Source organism: Ammospiza caudacuta, chromosome 7, assembly GCF_027887145.1.
Source record: "Ammospiza caudacuta isolate bAmmCau1 chromosome 7, bAmmCau1.pri, whole genome shotgun sequence".
NCBI classification, from domain to species: domain Eukaryota; kingdom Metazoa; phylum Chordata; class Aves; order Passeriformes; family Passerellidae; genus Ammospiza; species Ammospiza caudacuta.
Window position 1 is genome coordinate 3685880 of NC_080599.1, and position 12196 is coordinate 3698075.

At 53.1% G+C, this 12196-nt stretch overlaps 1 protein-coding gene across 1 annotated transcript; it reads right to left on the reverse strand.

Moving 5' to 3' along the window:
* Nucleotides 1-11004: 11004 nt before the first annotated feature.
* LOC131559701 (olfactory receptor 14I1-like) lies at nt 11005-11937 on the reverse strand. The gene has a single exon (XM_058808136.1). It carries the CDS (start codon nt 11935-11937, stop codon nt 11005-11007), a length of 933 nt encoding a protein of 310 aa, XP_058664119.1.
* Between the last annotated feature and the right edge of the window lie 259 nt (nt 11938-12196).

The window sequence follows — 12196 nt, forward strand, 5'->3', positions numbered from 1 at the left end:
GGTTTGGTTTGGTTTGGTTTGGTTTGGTTTGGTTTGGTTTGGTTTGGTTGAGATGGGGGCCAGGGCCAGGGCCTGCTGCTGCTTTGTTGACTGGAAAAGAAAGAGGAGGTTCCTGTTTTTTTTCATCTTTAACATATGTGTTTCACAGAGGTGTGTTCAGTATCTTAATAGCTTAACAGATTGTCAGTTACACAAAAAGTTTTGAAGTGCTTTTGAAAATTCTTCTCATGTCAAACGATGACAGACATTCAATCAACAAAAAACACTTCTCAAAGCATTGACTAGGCCCATTCGACTTGACAAACTCTAAGCCTGTTCAATTTAATATTAATCAAAAGTTGCAGGAGCACAGAAACAGAAAACACAGAAAGACAGAAAGACAAAAAAGGTATAGAGAGGCACACACAGAGCTACCAGCTCCTGGATTTCAGTGGTGTTCAGATGGAAAATCCAAGAGGAGGTAGGGTCAAGATATGTGCTTGCATTGTGGTCAGCCTTTAATACCCCTTGATCTGCCTGAGCCCTTCCGCCAGGTCAGACTTGGTGGCATTTAGTCTCTCAGGAGCTGGGCTGGAGGCTGCAGAGGTGGCTGTGGAGCATTGCCTGTGCTGTGCCAGGGACAACAGCCTGCAAGGACAGAGGAACAGGGCAGGGACACCGTGGGACAGCCTGGGCTGCACAGGGCACAGGCATGGGCAGCAGCTGCAAGACAGCCCTGCCAGAGCCAACATGGGCAGCACTTTGGCCATGGCTGCTGGCCCTGGGCCTGAGGCCAGGAGGGAACAAGTGACCCTTGCAGGCCTGGGACCTCATTGCCTCCTTGTCCCTTCTCAGCAGCCTGGCAGGAGCTGCCCCATGCTCCTGTCCCTGGCATTGCACATGCCCACATGCCAGTGCCCATCCTGGGAAGAGCCCTGAGCAAGGAGGGCGGGACAGGATCTGCCTGGCCAGGGGCTGGGGCTCAGGCCTTGGCCCTTTGCATTCCTCAAACACATCCAGGTTTGCTAAACACCAGAGACACCTTTGCCTTCTTTGTCCCCAGCTGTCATCACTGCCTCCAGTGTTCTGCTCTGACTGGAACCTGGGGACACTTTCTCAGTCCTGTCCCTGACAGGGATCTCTTCAAAGTGCAAGAAACTTCAGCATTTCAATATAACTGAGTTCTTGAGTGTTTTGTGTCATCACTGAGGGAATTGTGACATCACAGAGCTGGCTGTTGCATCACAGAGTAGGATGTGAGGCGATAGAGCAGACTCTGCCATCATAAAGTGTGAATCTGTGGCATCAAAGATTGGTTTGTGACATCACCAGGTGGCTGTGTAACATCATAGAGCAGGCTGTGACCTCACAGAACAGACTGTGACATCACAAAAAGACAGTGACATCACATGGTGACTTTTTTGACATGACAGTGTCTTCTGTGACATCACAGAGATGGCTGTATCACATCACAGGGTGACGTCTCAGATGACTGTGTGACATCACAGGGGCAGTGTGAGGTCCCTGGGGAGGTCACTCTGCCCCAGCCCCCCTCACAGTTCCCCCCAGAGCAGTCCAACACTGCTCGTGCACAGCGGGGTCCCCTGTCCCCCCGGGTCCCCCCGCCCCTGGCCCTGCAGCCTCCCCCAGAGGATGTTCCACGAGATCGACCCCAGAGCCTGACACGGGGACGGGGGGACGGGGCCCTGGGGGTGGCACAGGGGGACAGGGACCCCCTGGCAGCATCCCCGTGTCCCCCAGGGCCAGAGCCTGGGCCACGGCTCCTTCACCCTGTTATAAACGAGGCCTTGAGAGCGCTGAAAAAAATCCCCAGCAAGGGATCAGCAAAAACCAGATTTAATATTAAGGGACAGCAGCACTAAGTTCCTTGGCAAGAGTCACTCTGCTCCTGACTGGACTCTTCAGGCACACCAGGGAAACAAAGCAACAACAAAACCAAACACAATCCAGGCAGTCATACCAGAAATGAACCAAGAACTGTCTCTCTGTGTGTGTAACACAAGGACAGGGAGAGTAAGGATAAAAGGAATATGGCCCAACAGCTTACAGAGCTCAAATTTAACAGGAGTTAACTTACACCTTAACTGGTACCTAAAAACTTCATAATTTAGCAAAATAACAGCACTTAAGACTATTTAACCTCACTTAAAAACTATGACAATTGAACAAAGGAATAAGACTTAACAATATTTAACTTAGCTAATAACTCAAATTAAACTTGACAACATAGCAAAAGAACAACTCTTAGCAGCATTTAACTTTGTTTAGACCTTGTGACTTACTGATACCTGGATATCTGACTGACTCAGCTATCCCAGGCACTCAAGCCCCTCAGAGTGCAGCATTTCTTCCACATTTCTCCAGCACAGGCACTCCTGTGTGCACACAGACACAAAGAGTCAGTGCAAGGCACCTGTGAGAAATTCCCGAGGGCAGGAAATGCTCCCTGTGGATCCTCTGGCATCTCCCCAGCAGGCCAAGGGTTGAGCCTAGAGGAGTGGGGGGATTGGCCCAGGCCCCGTCGTTGTTGGGGATCCCCGAGTGAAGCAAACGAGAGAGTTCCCGGCTGGGAGAGGCCCCACTCAGAGGGAGTCGCTGGCCCAGGAGAGCTCCAAGGGCTCCTTTTGGAGCGCTGTTTGCAGGGCCCCAAGAGAGGGGCTTCATTCCCAGCAATGGTTCATCCTGGCTGCACTTGGCATCAACTGCTTTCTTTGGTAGGGTGAGAACAGGGATGTTGTGCCACTGGGGGAACAAAAACACTTCGCAGGTGTTGCAGTGTGCTGCAATTTCCTGTTTTAGACTTCCTAGTCACCTCCCCTCTCCCTTTCCCCTTGCCCCCTTGCTGAGTGAGTTCTGTCAATCAGGCTTAACATTCCAGCAAGGCCTCGTGTTGTTGGTCAAGTTCAAAGGATGCCCTTCAGGCCTGGGGGTCATTGGCCTGTCTGGGTGTCATCGTACCCTGAGACCCTGCCCCTCCCACCTGGTTGGTGGCTAACCTGTCCCTTCCCCTCCCCCTGTCCCTGGGCTTAAATTGACCAAGGACCATGTGCTTGCCATTCTGTTGGAGCTGTTACCTGAGATTCAGACCTCTGTGACCATGCAATAAACTCTGGATATTAACCCTCTGGCAGAATCCATCCCCTTTCTATTCACCATCGCCTGAAGCCTTCCCACCTGAGGTAAACTGAGTTTCTACAAGCCTGGACTTGTTTCAGCCCCCAGCTGCAACCTCCAGCCAGCCAAAAGTGTCTGTGGGGTGAAACACCACAGTTGCCGCCTTTGGCCCAGGAGCAGGGGTCAGACGGGCCCAGGCACAATCTATCTGGTAATATTGGGATTCATATTCCAATACCCTGGGCTCCTCCTAAAGGAATCAGGAGCTGGTCGGGCAGCAGAAGTGACTGGAGCAGACAGTGTTTGTGATGAGCTGCAGAGGAGCTGAGCCCAGGGGCTGTTGGCCAAGGCCGAGGCCCAAGGAGCATTTCGCAGCTGGCAGGGCGGCCTGAGAAGGGGAGGGGGGGATGCAGCAGCACAGGACCCATGGAACCAAGGGACCATTGTGACACTGTGGAGGCCTGTGACACCAAGGGACCATGGTGACACTGTGCGGCCTCATGGAATCACAGAGAGCACTGTGACATTGCTGGGCCTCATGGAACCAAGGGGGGCATACTGACGCTGTATGGCTCCATGGAATATAGGGATCATTGTGACACTGAGAGGCCTCATCAAACCAAGGGTCCATTGTGACACTGCAGGGCCTCATTTAACCATGGAGGCCATTGTGACACTTTGGGGTGTCATGGAACTAAGGGGCCATTTTGACACCATGAGACCCAATGGAGCCAAAGGTCTATTGTGACATTGCAAGGCCTGATGGAATCATGGAGACACCATTAAGACACTTTTCAGCCTCATGGAACCAAGGGGCCATTGTGACACTGAGGGGCCTTGGGGAAGCATGGAGACCATTGTGACACTATGAGGCCCCATGGAATAAGCAAATCATTGTGATACTGTGAGGCTTCATCAAACCAGTAAGACCATTGTGACCCCGGGGGTCCCCACAGAACCAAGAGTACCATTGTGATACTCTGGGGCTTCATGAAACCAAGAGACCTTTGTGACACTGCAGGGCTGTGCAGGACTAAAGCTCCAGGGTGGCTCAGAGGGGCCTCCTGTCATCAATGGTCCATTGTGACACTGCGGAGCCAAAAAAGACCATTGGGACACTGAAAACCCTGAGGTCCAAAGGTCCATTGTGACATTGCAAGGCTTATGGTACAGAAGCATCACGTGACATTGTGAGGCCTGGGGAACCACAGAGACCATTGTGACCCTGCAAGGCCTCATGGAGTCATTGGTACCATTGTGACACTGAGGGGCATTATGACACTGCAGGGCCCCATGGGTCCAAGGCACTATTGTGACATTATGGGGCATCGTAAAAACAAAAGAACATGGAACAGGTCTGGCTGGCTTGGCCTCCCAGGGACCACCAAACTGGTCCAGCTAACGTTTGCAGGTTGAGGGTCTCTTCTCATCTGCTGCTGAAACAATGGGGCTCTGTGCTTTCCTTGCCATGGAAAAGAACTGTCCCTCTCCTCCAGGCACCCATGGATGGCAGTGGGAGTTCCACCTCCAACATTGCCTGTTGTGACAGACTGGAGGAGATTGTTGGTGGAAACATTTAGTGTGTGGGGGAGGAAGGGGCAGGTCCAGCCTTGCCCTGCCCTGGAACCCCAATCCCCCCAGAGCCTCTATCCCAGCCTAGCAGTGTCTGCCAGTGCCTGGCACAGCACAGGCAATGCTCCACAGCCACCTCTGTAGCCCCCAGCCCAGCTCCTGAGGGAGAAAATGAGCCCAAGTCCCACCTGGGGGAAGGGCCCAGGGAGACCAAGGGGTATTTAAGGATGACAAGAAGGCAAGCACACATCTTGACCCTACATCCTCTTGGAATTTCAATCTGAACACTGCTGGAATCCAGGAGTTGGTACCTCTCTTTGTGCTCCTCTCTATTTTTTTTGCCTTTCTCTCTTTCTGTCCTCTCCTTTTATTTCTGTACTTTTGACAATTTGAGTAATGTAAAATTCAAATAGCTTAGAGTTTGTGAAGTTGGCCAAGTCAGTGCTTTAAGAAGTGTTCTGTGTTGATTGAATGTTGTATTAAACCTGTTGCTAAAATTTCTTTAATTATCTAAAGTTCCCAGTAAAGGCTGTTTGGTTGTTTGGAGCTCCTGAGAAGCTCTTGTTGGTATTTCTCCAGTGCATCCACCTCAGAGGACACAAACAATTGTAATTCCTTTTAAATGTCTCATTAAGAGAATTGTTTGGGAGATGGGGTTTCAGGGCTTTTGTGTCCGGCTTGGCACAGCCCAGGCAGGGCTTTCCCAGCCACATTCCACACTCCATTTCCCAGCTGGAGCCGCTGGTGCCTCTGAGTTGTGCTGCCCCAGCCCCAGGGACGCTCTCCTTGTCTGCCCATTCCCCCACGGTCTCTGGGCAGGGATGGCCTCAGTGGGGGCTGCTGACATCCTCAGCAACTTGGAGGCTGCTGCTGAATTTTCCTGCTCCAGAGGCTTGTTCAGCCTTCAGCTCTTCAGTGCGGGAATTCAGTGTCCCAGGGCTCATTAACATTAAGAACACCTTGAAAAGCCAAGCTTGTGGGAGTAATTTGATTTTCATTTTCAAATCTTTTGTGATTAATTAGATGAATTCCAGTAGTGTATTCAAACTAAATAGATTCTATTTAAAAACACAGTGAGAAAAGATTTCTTACCTCAAATTTAGGGTTTTTTTCCCTGTCAATTTATTGATGTATGCAGTCTCCAGCTGACACTGAATCCAAGTACCTCCTCATGCAGTTTGAATGGATATGAAAATCAAGACCCTTCATGGCTGACAATCAATCAGACTCTGTCCCTACCCCCACCCCACCATTTTCCCCATCCAAGCCCTGGCACTCAGAGCAGCCTTGTGCAAATCTGAGCTCCCTCCAGCCAAGGCTGCACTTGCAGCTTTCAGCTCCTTGGCTCTAACTCCCACCTGCTTTCTTTGGAGAAGGAACTGCCCGAGGCACAGAGGGATGTTCATTTATTGTCAGCCAACAAACCCATGGGAACCGAGGTGTGTGCTGGAATTCAATGCCCTCCCCATCCCACAGCAGCCCTGCATTTCCCTCCTGCAGCCTTGGTCTCCAGCACAGCCATGGAGGCTCTTTGGGCTCTGGATTGTTGCTACAGTCCCCAAGGAAAGCTGAGCTCTGCCTTTGGCACAGTCAGGCCTGGCCAGCGCAGGCCATGCTCAGCAACTGCTTGTGTGTGCCTGGCCTTGGTGTCAGCCCCGGCAGTGGCTGCATGGCCCCTTTGCGGCCCTGTGCTGGCCCAGCCATGGTGGCCCAGCCCCTGTGCAGGCCCAGCCCAGGCCAGGAGCATTGCGGCTGGGAACGGCCCCTGTGCCGTGGTGCCCACAGCAGCCTTGGGGCTCTGTGCCCTATGGCCTCCCTGCTGGGCAGCCTCTGCCAGCTCCTGCAGAGCCCGTGGCACCTGTGGGGCTGCACAGACCGCCCTGCCCTGGGCTCTGCCGGCCTCTGGGCCAGCAGAGCGGCAGCCAGGGCTGGCCATGGCCGGGAACAGGCCCTGAGCCCCACAGGAGGATGGAGCTGGGCCACAGCCAAACTCAGCCCAGGCCAAAGCTGGACTCAGCAGCCAGGGCTGCCAAGGGCTGGGCACAGAGGCTGGCACTGACAAATGTCCTGGGCCCCCTCCCTGCTCTGTCCACGCCACCAAGGGCACAGAGCAGCCTCCTCTCTGGGCCACTTGCCTGTTTGCAGTGCCTTGCACAGGCGCTGACCCTGCCCCACAAGGCCTGGCCTGAGTCCTGCCCCTGCACGCTCAGCCAGGCTGAGATGGACACTGATGGTTTCTGGGCCAGGCTCTCTGAGCCCAACCCAGCTCCCTGCAAGCTCTGCCAGCTGCCCTGAGCTCTGGGCAGCACCGAGGGCACTGCTCCCCAGCCCAGCCCAGCCAGCTCTGGCCCCACAGCTCTGCTCAGACCAGGCTGCTCTGGGCACTGCCCCACGGCCTCAGCCCCTGGCAAGGGCACAGCAGCAGCTGAAGCTGCTACAGGACTCAGCCCCAGCCATGGGGGAAGGTGCTTGGCCAAGGCCAAAGGAGGCTCCCTGGCTGCCCTGCTCCCCTCGGGCTGAGGTGCTGAGAGCTCTGCAGCCCCTGCTGCCATCCCATCTGCCCAGGGCAGCACAAGAGCCCCGGCCTTGGGGCTCTCAAGAGCTGCTCCTGCTCCAGGCCCAGGGCCCGTGCCAAAGCTGGGGCAGCCACAAAGCTGTGCCCATTTCTGTTCATTTCTGCTCTGAAGGGGATGAATCCTCAGCCACTTGAAGGCTGCTGATGAATTTTATTACTCCACAGGCCTCTTCTTTCTTGAGCTCTTCATTTCAGGAATTTAGTGACAAATGCTCATAAATATTTTTGCAAAACGCTTGAAAAAGAAAAGCCCCTTGGAATAATTGAAGTTTTCAATTCTTCTGTGGTTAATTAGATAGATTACAGAAGTGGATTCAAAGTGAATATACTATGTTGAAAAAAATGCAGAGATAACTGTTTTTTCCTGTTTAGTGTTCATTTCCTGACTATAAATTTTTATCAGCTATGTCCAATTGGTATTCATCTCTAGCACCTTCTAATGCAGTCTGAATAGATATGAAAATCACGATTCTTCATGGCTGACAATCAATGACACTTTGCCCTCACCCTCTCCCCACCATTTCCCTTATCCAACCCCTGGCACTCCTATGGGTCAGGAACGGTGTGGCTGGGAGGACCAGGACAGTGATGTTCCCGCTGTTCTTGGCACTAGTTGGGCAGCACAATGTTAGGCCACAGGCTGCCCAGGGAGGTGGGTGAGTCACCAACCCTGGAAGTGTTTAAGGAAAGACATTGATGTGGCGCTCACCGCCATGCGCCATGGTCTTGGTGGCAAGGTGGCCTTGGATCCCAGGCTGGACTTGGTGCTCTCCAAGGTCTTTTGCAGTCTGGTTGATTCTCTGATGATTGTGACAGTGCAGGGCCCTGGGGAAGCAAGGGGCCATTGTGACACTGGGGGCCTGGTGGCACTAAGAGGACCATGGTGACATTGTGTAAGACATGGCAGCACATAGCCAAGGGGCCATTGTGACACTGTGGAATCAAGAAGAGCATTGCTGTGTGGTGTTTGTGAGGTGCTCAGGATGAGGTGAGAGATGAGAATCTGACTCCATGTTCTCAGAAAGCTGATTTATATTATATTATATTATATTATATTATATTATATTATATTATATTATATTATATTATATTATATTATATTATATTATATTATATTATATTATGCTTTTCAAAAACTGTACTTTAGAAAAAGAAGAATACAGACAGAGGGCTTAACAAGAATGATAATGAAAACTCACTACTGACTCCTCAGGGTCCAATACAGTTGGTAGTGATTGGTCATTAGTTAAAACAATTCACATGTTTGGATAAACAATCTCCAGACCACATTCCAGAGAAGCAAAACACGGAGAAGCTGAGGCTTCTCATCTTCCCAGGAGAAGAAATCCTGGCGAAGGGAATTTTCAGAAAATATCACATTGACATTGCTGCACTGCCAGATCTCATGGAACAAACGGTCCATTGTGACAGTGCAGGGCCTTGGGGGACCAAGGGACATTGTGGCACTGCAGCGGCCCAAGGATCCAAGGGACTTTGTGACAGCAAGGGGTCCCACGGAACCAAAGGAACATTGTGACACTGGGAGGCCTCATGGAACCCTGGTAACACCAAGTTGTCTGGGAGTGTGGATCTCCTGGAGGATAGGAGGGCTCTGCACAGGGTCCTGAACAGGCAGGATCCAGGGCCCAGATCCAACAATGTGAGGGTTAAGAAGTCCAAGTGCCAGGTCCTGTACTTTGGTCACAACAACCCCTGCAGCACTACAGGCTGGGGACAGAGTGGCTGGAGAGCAGCCAGGCAGAAAGGGACCTGCAGAGACTGATGGACAGCAAGCTGGACATGAGTCAGCAGTGTGCCCGGGTGACCAAGAAGGCCAATGGCTCCTGGCCTTGATCAGGAATGGTGTTGCCAGCAGGAGCAGGGCAGGGATTCTTCCCCTGTGCTCAGGACTGCTTGGGCAGCGCCTTGAGCGCTGTGTCCAGTTCTGGGCCCCACAATTTAGGAGGTACATGGAGGGGCTGGAGCACGTCCAGAGAAGGGCCGCAAGGCTGATGAGGGGTCTGGAACACAAGTCCTGTGAGGAGTGGCTGAGAGAGCTGGGGTTGTTTATCCTGGAGAAGAGGAGGCACAGGGGAGACAAGAAAGTGTCAGGGCACAGGTTGGACTTGATGATCTCCAAGGACTTTTCCAACCATGCTGATTCTGGGATTCTCTGAAACCACCCTTGGAGCAGTTGCACGATGAGCCCTGGGCCTCATCTTCAGGAGCTCCATCAGCCCAGGTTGCTCAGCTTCTCCTGCCAGCCCCAAAGCCCATCCTGTCAGTCCTGCAGAGCCTCTGCAGCTCCTCCTCATTGCCCAGAACACAGAGCCCCAGAGGCAGACACAGCAGCCCAGATGTGCCCCCCTGGCCTGGGGTGTCTCTGGCAAGGGAGCAGCACCAGGCACTGCAGGAGCCTGCAGACAATTCCTGCAGCACTTGAAGGATGATCCTTCTCCCCAGTGGACGTTCCCATGGGGGCAAGTCAGGAACTGCAATGGGGAGTGGGGCCAGAGAGGAAAGGGCAACCAGGGATGGGCTGTTTGCAGGGGAGGGAACAGGGGTGGGCAAGAGGAAGAAATTTGTATAAGGGAAGAGTAAAGAAAGCAAAGGGGAAGCATAGGAAATGCTCAGGGCACTTTGGGGGTGGCTGCCAGGCAGCCCTTTCTCTGAGCAACAGCATCTGCAGTGGGACAGGAAACTCCCAGCTGATGGGAACAAACTTTCTGGCTGAGTGCAGAGGCCAGGACAAAGCTGAGTGGTTTCCCTGGTGTCCCCCAGCCCTTGCTGGCCCCAGGGGCTGATGGCATTTGTGCTCCCTCAGGTTCATGTCCCCACACCAACAGCATGGGGGTGCTAACCCTGCTCTGTGCAATGCAAACAGGGGCTGCTGAGCCATTGCTGCCGTGTCTGTGCCTGCAAGGATGGGGCACCTGTGTGAGCTGGAGGAGAAGCCAGGGCTGCAGAGGGGGGATGTTGTTGGAAGCTCCATGAGGACGCTCTGGGACGCTGCCCTGGGCTGTCCAGCGCACTGGGGATGGATCAGCCCTTGCTCTGCTGCTCCTTCCCATCTCCCCCAGGGCCCTTGCAGAGCCCCAGCCATGCTGTTTGCCCCCAGCCTGCCCACAGCCAGCCTGGGGCTGCTCATGGGGCTTTTCTTTACTGAGCATTGGCCTGGGCGTGTTCTTGAGAGAGCCTGGGCAAGGAGCCTGGAGCCCCCAGGGCCTGGGCTGAGGCGTCAGCGCTGCCCCGGCAGTGCCCATGGGCTGTCCCTGCTGCAGCCCCAGCACTGCCACTCCCAGGGCTGTGCCAACCCCGAGAGCACTCAGGCCCTACAGCAACACCAGGGCCACCAGGGCAGCGGGGCAGGGCCACGGCAGCAGCACTGGCAACACCAAGTGCTGCTGCTGCTGGGCACAGCTGCTGGGCCAGCGCTGATCTGCCCCCAGCTCTGCACACAGACATTGCTGCTGCAGCTCCAGAGAAGGTAACAAAAGGGCATCTCTGCAGAAAACTCTGCTGGGACATCCTTTAGTTCATTTAAAGCCACTGAGAGCACAGCCCCTCATTGACACAGTCTGTGGGCACAGGGAAGGTGGAAAGAAACAAAATGAGAAATGTCAGAAGAAATGAAATTTTTTGTGGTCAGTATAAAAAAAGTAAAAATACAAACACAACCAAACCCAAAATAACTTTTAAAGATGAATTTGATTATAAGTTATTTGCAGAAATGAATCAGCAGTTTAATGTTCCTGAAAGCATCCAGTCATCAGTTTCCACACTGCAGCCTTGAGCTCCTTGTTCCTCAGGCTGTAGATGAGGGGGTTCAGGGCTGGAGGCACCACCGAGTACAGAACTGACAGGGTCAGATCCAGGGATGGGGAGGACATAGAGGGAGGTTTCAGGTTCGCAAATGAGCCAGTGCTGAGGAACAGTGAGACCACGGCCAGGTGAGGGAGGCAGGTGGAAAAGGCTTTGTGCCGTCCCTGCTCAGAGGGGATCCTCAGCACGGCCCTGAAGATCTGCACATAGGAGAAAACAATGAATACAAAGAAACCAAATATTAAACAAACACTAACAGCAAGAAATCCCAGTTCCCTGAGGTAGGATTTGGAACAGGAGAGCTTGAGGATTGGGGGAATTTCACAGAAGAACTGGCCCAGGGCGTTGCCATGGCACAAGGGCAGGGAAAATGTATTGGCTGTGTGCAGCAGTGAATAGACAAAGGCACTGGCCCAGGCAGCTGCTGCCATGTGGGCACAAGCTCTGCTGCCCAGGAGGGTCCCGTAGTGCAGGGGTTTGCAGATGGACACGTAGCGGTCGTAGCACATGATCGTCAGGAGGGAGAAATCTGCTCCAGTAAAGAACAGAAAGAAAAAGAGCTGAGCAACACATCCTGTGTCGGAGATGTTCCTGGTGTCCCAGAGGGAATTGTGCATGGCTTTGGGGACAGTGGTGCAGATGGAGCCCAGGTCAGTGAGGGCCAGGTTGAGCAGGAAGAAGAACATGGGCGTGTGCAGGTGGTGGCCGCAGGCTACAGCGCTGATGATGAGGCCGTTGCCCAGGAGGGCAGCCAGGGTGATGCCCAGCAAGAGGCAGAAGTGCAGGAGCTGCAGCTGCCGTGTGTCTGCCAAAGCCAGCAGGAGGAAGTGCCTGATGGAGCTGCTGTTGGACATTCCTTCACTCTGGGCATAGTGAACTGTTGAAAGAAGACACTGACAAGCTTGGACAGATTTCCTTGAGTCCATCCTATGCTCTTTCATTAGGAATCCCCTCAAAATATTTATCTTGTTTTGAAGGAAATTTTCTTTAATTTCTTTATTTTTGATTTTGGATTTCTGCTCCTTCTGAGTTACTGCTTTATCTTCAGCATTGCTCTCAGGCTGAACACTGGGGAGCCCAGAGGGAAAACAGGCTCGCTGTGCCCCAGTGCAG

What these genes read in the sequence shown, in the direction of transcription:
- LOC131559701 (XM_058808136.1), bottom strand. Translation starts at nt 11,937, where the DNA reads ATGTCCAACAGCAGCTCCATCAGGCACTTCCTCCTGCTGGCTTTGGCA.